Source organism: Simochromis diagramma, unplaced genomic scaffold (assembly GCF_900408965.1).
Source record: "Simochromis diagramma unplaced genomic scaffold, fSimDia1.1 OVJJ01000753.1, whole genome shotgun sequence".
Classification (NCBI taxonomy): Eukaryota; Metazoa; Chordata; class Actinopteri; order Cichliformes; family Cichlidae; genus Simochromis; species Simochromis diagramma.
Genome location: NW_024387523.1, coordinates 12,691,747 through 12,703,770, shown reverse-complemented (window position 1 = coordinate 12,703,770; position 12,024 = coordinate 12,691,747). Strand labels below are relative to the sequence as shown.

Here is a 12,024-nt window from a genome sequence, read left to right as displayed (position 1 = left end):
ACTTGAGGGGGAAGAGTTTTGAATGTACGATAAATAATTAAGGCATAATAAATAATAAATTTTTTTGGTCTTCATTTAGATTTCAGGACATTTTTTCTCATGTGGCTTTCTATCGGATGCAAGCTGCCTAAACTGGCTCTCTGTCACAAAAAATAAAAAAGCTCTTGGAGGTCCTAGTTTGTGTTCAAACTAAAGATTACTAAAATTAGAAGTGCTATGTATGCGTGTCTGCCTTTGTTTTCTGATGCTGTTTTTGTCAGCCTGTCCAGCAATAAACGGGGAACTTGGGACAGAGAACGAGGGGTAAAGATTTAAAAAAAAAAAAAGCGACTGAGAGGGCTGTTACAATGCCCAGCAGCAGCGAAGCCTGTCTCCTTTTTGAATATTTCAAAAAGAATATCGCAGATGTGAGTGCTCTATTTGTGGATCACAAAGTGACGCCATGGGCCTTTACCCTCACATGGATTGTCACATTACCAACAGTGTCCCGTGAAAAAACCCCATAAAAATAAAGAAACAAAATTCCAGCCTTGACAACGAAATCTGTGTCACTCTCTTGCCCCCATCATATTATGTAGCTGTTGGGGAGACAGCAAACCACTGTTGTGTGATGAGCGGGAAAAAGACCCATTAGAGTGTAAGAACCCCCCCCATCCACCTAACCATCCACCCGATCCAATTGTTCCGTAAAGATTTCAGCGCTGTGGATTGCATATTTACAGTTGATCAAGGAAGGGTGATGTCAGCTTAAAATGTCAGTGCTTAAGATACAGATTTACACATATATTTTAGGAACGACGGCTTATCTTCCTGTTCCCTCTTCGTTCTTCTCTCTCATCATCTCATGTTTCTTTCAACCTGCTCCATCTTGTATACGTCATATATTCCACCAACATATCAGTAGAGGGAAAAAAGTGTTACTCCCCCTCCACTCTCTTCACTTCTATTTTTTTTTTACTCTTACTGTGCCACTCTCTACTAAAAATGCACTAGACAGTATTTAAATATCGATTTTATGCATCCTTTTTTTTTTAAATCTTGCAAAATTTGTATGCAAAAAAAACTTTGTATGCATGTGTTTGTATGTATATGGTTAAATGGCCACTGTCAAGACAGAGGGAGACATCCACTTGATAAAATACTAAAGGATTTACTTTACACAGTATGAAAAATAGTAGCTAATATGAAAACCTAATGGGTATTTTGTCATTTTGTTTTAACTGGGAATTCTACAGGTTGAACTGGCCTTGGATCATTTCCTTAAGTTTCTAGGTTGCTTCACCTACCTTCAGCTTTTTGACATTGCCACAGGGATCATTGGAGAAACTCTCTGTGTCTGCAATCTCAATGTTTGCTTTCTCCAGCTCATTTGTGAGATCGTTCCTCACCTGCAAAACAGAAAGACAGAATACACGAATGTTGTTGAGAAATTACAAAAACATTTCCAAAAAAGTTGGGACACTGTGTAAAATGTAAATAAAACCAATGATTTCCAAACGTCATAAACCCATATTTTATTCACAGTAGAACAAAGCAAACATATCAAATGATTAAAGTGAGAAAATGTATAATTTTAAGCAAAAATTGAACTTGATGACAGCAATACATCTTTAATAAATTGGGACAAGGCAACAAAGAGCTGGAAAAGTAAGCGGTAGTAAAATGAAACAGCTGGAGGAACATTTTGTGACTAATTAGGTTATTTGACAATGGGTCAGAAACATGACTGGGTATAATCAAAGGGCATCTTAGAGAGGCAGAGTTTCTCAGAAGTAAAGATGGGCAGAGGTTCCCCATTCTGCAAAAACTGTGGAACAACTTTATGTTCTTCAGCATACATAATATCATCCAAAGAGTCTGAGAATCTGTAGAAAACCCTGTGCACGAGGGGCAAGGCAAAACAGGCATGATTCTGTCCTGCAAATCACTGAATGGGCTCAGGAAGACTTCCAAGAACATTTGTCTGTCGCACTTCACCCTGCTATCCACAAATGCAGGTTAAAGGTCTACCGTGCAAAGAAGAAGCTACAAGTGAGCAAGAACCAGAGAAACACTGCTATCTACTCTGGGCCAAAGCTCAGTTAAAATGGACTGAGGCAAAGTACAAAAAAACTGTTCTGAGGTCAGATGAGTTGAAATTTAAAATTCTTCTCAGAAAACGCACCCTTCTCATCTGACTTGTTAGCCATGCTCAGTGTCAAAAGCCTGCATCTCAGATCATATGAGGGCATATCAGTGCAGCTTCATATTATCAGCTTGCACAGCTGACAATGCTGAAAGATGTAGTAGAAAAGTTGTGTCTACTGTAGAAGAATGTAAGTGTGGTCAGAGGTTCAATAAGTTATACATGCTCATAAAATATCAGCCAGCATGACAATTGCAGTCAAATGTGCAAAGGTGCTTTTATTAAGTAACCTACCAGAGTTTATTTGAGACAATGTTACCATTTACACACTGCACATGTAATTACATAGTGTAGTGTAATAAACTACACACAACAGTGTAATAACTTAAATCACATAGCCTATAGGAAACAAATACTGTGGTACTATGACGGAGCAGCTATTAAAAATATGGAAAAAGGGAGGAAATGCAGTTTTATAAAGTATATTAAACATTAGATTCATTAAATCATGTATGCATAAATCACAGAGAGAAAATCAATCATTTAGCTCAATGCTGTGATAGATGCAAATAAAAACTGAATGTGTGAATATATTTCTGCTGGCTTACAGCAGATGAAATCATGTTGCAATATACATATAGTATTCTGTACACAGCATTATAAAGCAATAAAGTGAGATGGATGCAGGCCATCTAATGTTCTGAAATGGTGCATGCATATTCTACCATGAACTGTGAATGAAAAGACAGAAAGACAAGCAGCTTGTCATTTTAGCATGGCGGACACATACATCAAATCTGTCATCCTCCTGATTTGCCTCAGCCCGTTCAATGAGGAGTTGTAATTTTCGCAATATACTGAGCGTGCATTTGTCACAGCGATATGAGTTTGTTTTTCGCTAAATAAGACACAAAAGAACAAATGTACACTTCAAATAATCTTCACTGGTTATCCAGGGCTTGACAAAAAGTAGACAAATGTGCAGTGCTGTAGATGTATCTGCAGCAGCTGTATGTCTGCTGTGATGTATTGAGCCAGTAGAATGGTGGGTAATTCAATCTGAGAAGATGGAGAATGGAGCAGGTACCCCACTGGGATGGCAAGCTTGAGGTGTTTTATCATACCGCCTCTCACTTTTTCTCGGCCATCACATACACACATGCTACGAGTCGGCCCTCTTGCTTCCCTCCTTTAATCCACAATTTTAGAAAAGCCCTTTTTCACAGCTGACATTTTGACTTCTCCTAGCAGGAAAACCACAGGTGTGACTAATACCATTAATAATGGCTCTGTTCCAGTAAGGCAACACACTGAGACATCACGACAACACCATGGCTCTGACATGGAATGCAGTTGTACCTACGTCGAAAAAGTCAAAATATGGTATAAAGTCCTGTGGTGCTCATGCTGGATTTCACTGATGACAACATCTGATGTCCACGGGCCATGCCCCGCAGCCATCAATGTCTCCACCCCAACCCAAGAGCCATGTTGACACGTCAGAGAGGTGGCAGTGACAACATATAACAGCTAACAGAAGTCCTGTGTGTTTCCTCTTACTGTGCTTTAATATGTTCATCCTGTAATTATGTGTTCTAAATTGCTTCAACTACATGGTGGTTGTATATTCACATTTCTATACAAAAGTCTCCTTACAGAGTCACCTTGAATTGACTTATAATAATACTTAGAGACTGTACTGTAGTGTTTCAAAGATTCAGTTGAGTATTTGGATAAAAATCATAATCTTTGCTATTTTGCAAGATGAACTGTGAAGTATACAGGGCTATACGCCCAGCTCAGATTTAGCAAAATGCTGCAAAACTGAGCAGATAGTGTTTCATAGTATAAATTGATAATGCCTCAAAGCACACTGCAAAAAAAAAAAAAAAAGAACCCACGAGTTTCTCAGGGCAGAGAAAAGGGATGTGGCCCAGTCAGTCACCTGACCTCATCCCAACAGAGCAGCTTTTCAGGTTATCAAATACAAGAGTGAAAAAAGCAGGTGGTGCCTGGAGTAAAGTATTACAGTAAAAACAATTTTTATACTGAAAACTTTGTCTGACCAAGTCTGGCAAGTACTCTTGAGCCTCTGAAAATGGGGTACTATGTGTAAAAATTGCTGTAATTCCTAAACAATGCAATACTTTCACTAAAAGCTAAAAAGTCGGCACTTCAATCACAAACTGATTGTATGAATGGTGTGGTGGAGGAGACAGGCTATATTACAAAAATTGTATATTTCTCCAAATATTTATGGACCTAACTGTAGATGGGACATAAATAAATAAATAAAAACTGTGGAAAAATTAGTGAAAAATTGGTATTTCTTCTCAAAATACCAAGCACCGGCCAATCATCAGCCCGTTAGTTCAAAGTGGCATCAGGATTTGAACCGTAAAAGCTACTGCAGCACTATCAGTATTATTGCTATTGATACTCCTGTTAAAATTAGTCAGCTGCAGCTTAAAATTAGCCATTACAACAGTTTTGTGCTATCAACTAAGATTTCTGAATTCTAAAAATCAATAACTCTGAACAACCTCAACTTTATTTCCCTCATGTCTCCAAATGTCTGCTTTCATAATCGCCTTCTCCTCTGGTACCCCCGGAGGACGCTCTAAATCACTCTGTACATCACTCACTGCTGTACAAACATTCCCTCCAATGTACTGCTCGCTGAGCTGAAACAACAGGGAGGCCGATGTGAATCAATACAACCAAGTTTTGCTCTTGAGTAACAACTGGCTTGGTGGTCTGGACGAGGTACAATGTCCTGTCCTGTTGTGTTGCATTGAGTGTTGATCCTAAAGGATAAAAGGAAACGAACTTCAGTGTGAAAAGGGACGGCAGCTGGTTAGCCTGTTGTTTGTAAAAGGTGTGTGGGTCGAACACATGGGTTTCTGGGAAAATATATACCAACCACTCACACGCAAGACATGGAGAGTTGCACAAAATTTCTGCTGTACTACAAAATACACTCACAAAGAGCACAGAGGCTGACAGACAACGTCATTGCAGGAGTAAAACCCTTGTCACAAAAGGATTTTATTGGTTTGATTTTGTGTTTCTTCCACCGAGATGGAAAAATGCATCCGTATTCTGCTGGACTCACTCGGTTAGACAGAGCGAGAGAGACGGAGGGGACAGATGGATTGAAAGCTGGTAGGAGGGGGAAAAGTGAGCAGCTTTCCTGCGTAACAAAAGCATCCACCATTGTTTGGGGCAGCCTGGGAATCCCCGACAGCAAATGCAGAAGAGAAATAATCCTATTGCACTTGTGAGCATGCGTCCACGCACACAAACACGCACATTATTTAAAAAAAAGAGTGTCACATGCACCCAGTGCATGTAAAATACTAGAATTCAGACAGCACATTGATTGACTGAATCTTTATTTTGAATATGTTAAAAAAGCACAACAACATAGAATTAAAAAGAGAAAAACAAACACAGCAAAACAAAAGGAAAATGAGCAACCACAACTACAAATAACTTTCATGTTCAAAAAGGAGCAGGAAGAAGCATAAGCTTATTTAATCCCACCCCCTTTCCACTATCTAGTAATCAATAGACTGCAGAAATACCTCGACATTAACACAATACTAATATGTGCATCATATATATATGAACAGAAACTATATCAAAATGACTGTGGGAAAATCCATGGTACGCTTTCTGGTGGGCATATGACATAATTATTTATCATCAAAGGGAAATATATATTTAAATCAGCTGAAGATTAAAAACATACGGTGAACCACTGTGTTTCAGAAACGGTCAAGCCTCCTTGTTTGGCAACGTCAACAACAGCTTTGATTTTCTTTGTATGATGTCATTCTACGCTGGTTCACTGTCCCAGCATCACCAAGCTTCACCTGGCAGCCAGCTACTCTTAACACTGACCCGTGGGAATATCTTGGGAATTAATTTTCCACTCTATGACGCCAAGCTGTTCGGGACCAAAATCACGTGTTGAGTCATTGAGTCATTTGATGCAAAGAAAAGCGTATCTCTTGTCTATTCAGTTGTGGGACAAACAGGCTATGCCAGTAATTTGTCTGAGACATGAGTCATCATCAATGATAACCCCACTGCTATTCCCAAACCCTAATTGTGCTTTGGAAACAACATTTCTAGGAATACTGTTTATGGGATGTAACATAATGGAACAGGAACTGAGTGAGAGTGGATGCTAGGATGGTAACGTATGCTAGAGTTATCAGTCTTCATAGTTTATTTAAACGTTTAAGCTCTGAGGGGTGCAGACAGAGGACAGAGTCTTAATCCTGCTCTCAGTCAGGTCTGTCATCTGACTGACAGGTGATTGCTGCTCCTGTTCCTGAGTGAGCCCTGTTTGTCTGGCAGTCTCAATAATGTTGATTGCTCTGTGTGTGTGTGTGTGTGTGTGTGTGTGTGTGTGTGTGTAGTGTAGATTGTCATCTTCATTCCCAAATACCTACATTAGCTGTTATTCTTTGTTACTCTGTTATTCTTATTTCTCAATACAATAAGCCACAAACCATTACAGAAAGTCAGTGTTCATCCACAAAGTCGATATGCGTGTGTGTGTGTGTGTGTGTGTGTGTGTGTGTTACACCGGTGCCTAAAAATAGCAGTGATGAGCTCGCTTTTGCTTACAGGTTACACTCTCAGGGGACACCATACTGTATGTTTGCTGCCTGTGATGTGCAAGCCACTGACTGAATCTGTAACAAGTGTTACATAACATTAACCTTGTGAGCAGTCTCCCAGGGAAAGCACAGTGTAGGTCAGCAGGGGGACGGAGTATGTCACAGGGTGATGAATGCTGGGGTAGAGGTGATGGAAATTAAAATAATGTCAGTAGTATACTCATTACATAGATGCAAATGCCTCTGTACCCACATGCATCATTTATGGTACATTCAGTACCGTAGAATACTTCTAGGTATATCAATTTGGCTCTAAATCCAACTTTAATAGATCACAAAGAAATTGTGTTTTTGCATATTTCTTTGCAAGGGCTAAGATTCAAAAAAATAAAAAACCTGCTCAAAAACCACAAAATCAGCTTGCAAAGGTATGAAACTTTCTTAAAGTGAAAAATACGTGTTTTTTTCTTTAGGACAGTTCTCAGAATTTGTCATTATTTTTGTTAAATGTGAAGAATTAATTAAATCTTTAAAAAAAAAAAAGTATTTTCACAAGAAATATTTCTGACTAGCTCTGCCCACTCTTGTGCTGATTCTGTCTATTTGTGTATTGGTGTATTTGTATATTTTCACATTCAAGAAGCGGGAGGACACTGGCTTTCTGTGTTTTTAGATCCTAGGAAAGAAATGTTTAAACTGACAAGTGACACTAAAACAATTGTGAAGGTTAAGAGTATAACATATGAACTTCATATAATTTATTTGAAGTTCATAAATTTCATATAAAAATGTTTATGAATTAATAAAATTGCCATATAAAACAAATGTAAAACTGGAATAGTGTTATTAGTAGGTAAAAATGACATTTTTACTATTAATGTCTGTTTTCCTGCATTATTCAAATAACATTTACTTCTATATCTCTTATTTTTCTGGTAGCGAGCTGGAGTAATTTCTCGATGAACCAAAGAACAGTAAGCTCTGAACTCGACAGAGGATTGTGTGAATCATAAAGTACGGAAGCAATGCTTGCATATTTGTAAATCGGGATTAGAGGCCAATCTCGTGGCAGGTTGATTGAATCGTGCCGTCTGTCTTGCACCCGTCCTAAGCTCCTTGGTGCTTTCAGGAGGGGAGCGATAAAGGGATTTGGTCTCTCTGAGATTTGCAGTGAGACTTCTTATACACACCCCCACTTCCACCACCCACCCTTTAGCCGCTGAGCACTTTGTTTTCAACCAGTGCCTGGAGGCAAGAGCTCACAATATGTTTCTCAAATTCATGCTTTCAATGCCTCTGACAAGGCTCTTTTAGGAGAATGTTCCTGTGCTGCCGACGTGATATGTTTGTGCCATGAGTTTGTGTAGTTCTCCAAACGTGTGATAAATCGATATGTTTCCTAATGTTCAACCCTCCTACAAACAGGAATGTGTTTGTCTCGCTAGTTAGCATCCATTTTGGTATAATATGATTTTAAGCTTTTAATATCTTTAGCTAATGGTGTGGATCAATTTGAATGTTGTTTCTCCCATTTCTCTTATATTAAAAAGCTGCTAGCTGCTTTTAATAATAGAAGGGGTTTTTGCATGGTGTGCAAACGATTGTGTGCCTCCTGTTCCTGAGCTGAAATCCAACTTGCCACAGCTTCCAAAATATGTCCTCCAGCTTTGAGATATATTTCAGCTCCAACATTGTCATAAGAGAGTTAGCTACAAGTGCTGAGTCAACACAGATAATGTTCTTCATCTATCCATGCATTACTTCTGCCAGCTCTAGTAATGTAGGCTGGATTCAGCATTCTGCGTATTTAATGGGAGAGGAACATCAAAAAGAACAGATGGAACGTAGTAAATATAATAGGAACTAAATATCATGCAGTTCTCAGAATTTGCTTCCAGCTGGAGCAGCAATTCAGTTTTGGAGGCGATGCAGGACATATTTTAGAAATATTTTCCCAGCGCGTCACTGTCTTTGATGTCTAGGGCTGGTTTATCTTCAGTAAGAACTATCTCTTTATACATGCAATAAACTGTATTCATATTTATTTTTGAACGGCAACAACTGAAGTCTAAGGGACATGGGTGTTAAAAATAAGGATATAAGTGTGGTTGGTCTCAGTTATATACACAGAAGCTACTACAGATATTAGGGGTGCAACGATACTCGTATCGATATTGAACCGTTCGATACAGTGCTTTCGGTTCGGTACGCATATGTATCGAACAATACAAAATTTTTAATTTATTTTATCAACTTTCCTTCTGACGATGCTGTCTGTGCTGAGCGCTCAGTGGATCTGCGCTGGACAGTGCAGCCTAGGCGGAGTAGTCGAACGCAGATTCACTGAGCGCAGGGCAAGCTAGCGAGACAGAAGTTAAGCTCTCCTTGCAACATGGCAAATTGAACCTCCCCCACCCTCATTCAGATCTGGCGTTTGGAACTATTTTGGTTTTCATGTGAAGTATGACCCTGAAGGTAAGCGCGTCATGGACTAAAGTAAAACAGTATGTTGGATGTGCCACGCAATGCTCAATTACATGGGTGGGAACTAGTGTGTTAGCGCAGTTAGCCCACGCACGGGGCGATCTGCGGTAGCTCATTAACAGAGATTTGCTGTGTTGTGGCGTTAACGTCATTTCAACGAGATTAACGCTGACAGCACTAGTGGGAACACAACGAATATGACTGCACATTTACGCCGACATCACCCTAGTGCAAAGACAAGTGGAAGCAGACAAAAACAACAAGCATGCATGCTACAAACTTTACCCAAGTCATTTAGACAGCCGTTAGCACATGATTCTCCTTATGGGGACCTGATATGTTTAATATGCTGCTGAGAATATAGCCCAGAAGAAGCGGATAGTATAGCTTTTATTTTGGAAAGAGCCATTTCTCTGTAATAAACTCTCTTTTCCAAAGATGAGTGATTCCTCAATCAGATATATATATATTTTTTATTACTTTGTTGTTTCAGCAACATTAAATTTAAAAACTGTACTTTTGAGTTAAAATATATATTTATAATTTTAATAAATGACAAATTAAAAAGGCATGAACATTTTTTTTTGTATCGAAAAAATATCGAACCGTGACACCAAAGTATCGAACTGAACCGAACCGTGAATTTTGTGTATCGTTGCACCCCTAACAGATATATATATATAAACGGAGAGCTAGAGAGAGCAGCAGGATGTGAATGTCAACTCATTAGTTTTAGTAAGTTAGAGAAAAACACAATCACACACACAGACAGGAGGTGGACACGACGCCTCCATTTGGTCAAAAGAAGTGGAAAAATCTGTGTCGGATTTCTGGAGGTGGAGCCAACAAACTGGGACATTCAACTCTGAATTGTATTGCCCTCAACTACCTGTATCTTTATTTGATCATACATGAGAATCAACTTATATGGAAACAAGTCATGTTTTTTGGTTTTGTTCTGCCTTCATCTGTTCCTTGACCAGTGGATGGAAATGTTTGTTCATCTTTTTTTTAACCTTTCCATTCCCTAATAATCCAGTGTCCATGCTTTCATGTGACTGGAGAATAATCATTCATTAGTGACAGCTGTACAGTGCACAAAGCCTAAATAATTTCCATCTAATCCATGATTTGTTTTAAAGTAGTAATAAGAGTGTTATTTCTACTGGCTTCCTCATCTGAACAAGCCAAGATGGAAATCTCCTTGAATGATAATATAGTCACTGTTTTGTGATTTAACCTCTACCTTCAGAAAATGAAAACATGTCTCCCAGTGAGAGGCGATAGGAGGACGGCACACATAAACGCTGGTAAACAGCACTGTTATCGCGCAAACTTAAAAAAAAAAAAAAACGCCTGCTAAACAAGAATCCCTGTTGGGATTGAGAGTGCTGAAGGCAATAATGCAAAGCCATGTTATTAATTATGTGCATATCCTTCGACCAGTGGGAGATTTTAACTCCTCTCGCACCTGGTAAATGTATATTTTATCCACAATAAGTAGAAATGTAATAAGAAAAAGTATTCATTCCAACCATTAAGGGTATTTTCACTATCAATCAAATACACTGAACTTCACCTAGTTTTAGTATTAATGACAAGGTGGTGCCACTGTAGTCTTTGATATAGATGATGGATTTGTTTTAGTGAACTGCTTGAACTTTTGGTCAACACTAAACATGGAGCATTAACAGCATTGAAAAAAAAAGAAAAGTATATTTATGAAAACAGCACGAACTGACCTCTGAGAACCTCTGAACGTCCTGTGTGAGGGTCCCCACACGGCTCCAGTTGTAGTAGTTGAGAAACTTCACCACCGCTGGGTTCACGGCATTGTCTGACGGAACAGTGCGGAAGAAGTTGGGGTATTTTTTCTTGTCTGCTAGAACAGGAGTTGTCGCTGCAAAAGATAGCTGTAATGGAAAAAAAGGAAGAAGTAATATAGTGAGCATGTAGTCCATCAGTTAGGGGTAAACGTAACAATCACAAGTAATCCCGACAGCAAAATGTCAGACTGTGTTGGTTTCACTTGAGCTACTGTTGTTAGTGGCACTGTTTAAGAATGTGTCATTGACTCTAATGAAGTGGAAGGCAGGTTCAGTGACCGCTGTCAGTTCAGGGTTTAAATCATGAGAATGTGACACTCATTCATAAAGAATTGATGACCCGCATATGGATGACTTTTCATACTGGTTGTGTATTTATGTGTCTTCTAGTGTCCAGAATGCTATTTGTCTGCCATGTAGGACAGGTAGAGTACTGTGCAAAGCTCTTTACACACCTCCACCCCCATTTCTTTATGTTGAGGTATTTTGTTGCTAGCAGTCTGCTGCAAAAACTAAGAATTTCTTCCATTTTCAATAGCTGATAACTCAGTTTGACAGGCATAAAATATTATTTTGGCACCAACAAAGTGACTCGCAAACAGCTATTAGCTGAAAACTTGGCATATCTCTCTCTGCACTGCGTGGAGTGTGTTTTTTGAGGAAGCTGGACGAGTGGAGGACAAAAGAAGAAATGCGAGGCCAAAATAAATAAACGTCTACGGCAGATTACCAGTATCTGAAAGTCATGTTCTTAAGAAATCCAGCAAAAAGCTGATGAAGTACCCGAGAGATGTATCTTTCCCTTAAGTTGATCTACCTACTATTCACTGAAGCCTCATCGGAAATAGCGTCAATGGACGGTATGTGTCAAGAAGCCGTTTTTAAGGAAGGAAAACAGGGAGCAAAGGCTGAGGTATGCCAAATTACACAAGAACTGGACTGAAAATCAGTGGCA

The 12,024-nt window shown here is 39.1% G+C and overlaps 1 protein-coding gene across 1 annotated transcript in view; it reads right to left on the bottom strand.

Moving 5' to 3' along the window:
- The window catches only part of gabbr2 (gamma-aminobutyric acid (GABA) B receptor, 2), a 183,723-nt gene that overhangs the window by 85,639 nt on the left and 86,060 nt on the right, over positions 1-12,024 (bottom strand). The window contains exons 3-4 of the mRNA XM_040021390.1: positions 10,986-11,156; positions 1,287-1,388 (exon numbers count right to left, since the gene is read on the bottom strand). Coding sequence (XP_039877324.1) covers positions 1,287-1,388; positions 10,986-11,156 — 273 coding nt within the window. The remainder of the gene's footprint in view (positions 1-1,286; positions 1,389-10,985; positions 11,157-12,024) is intronic.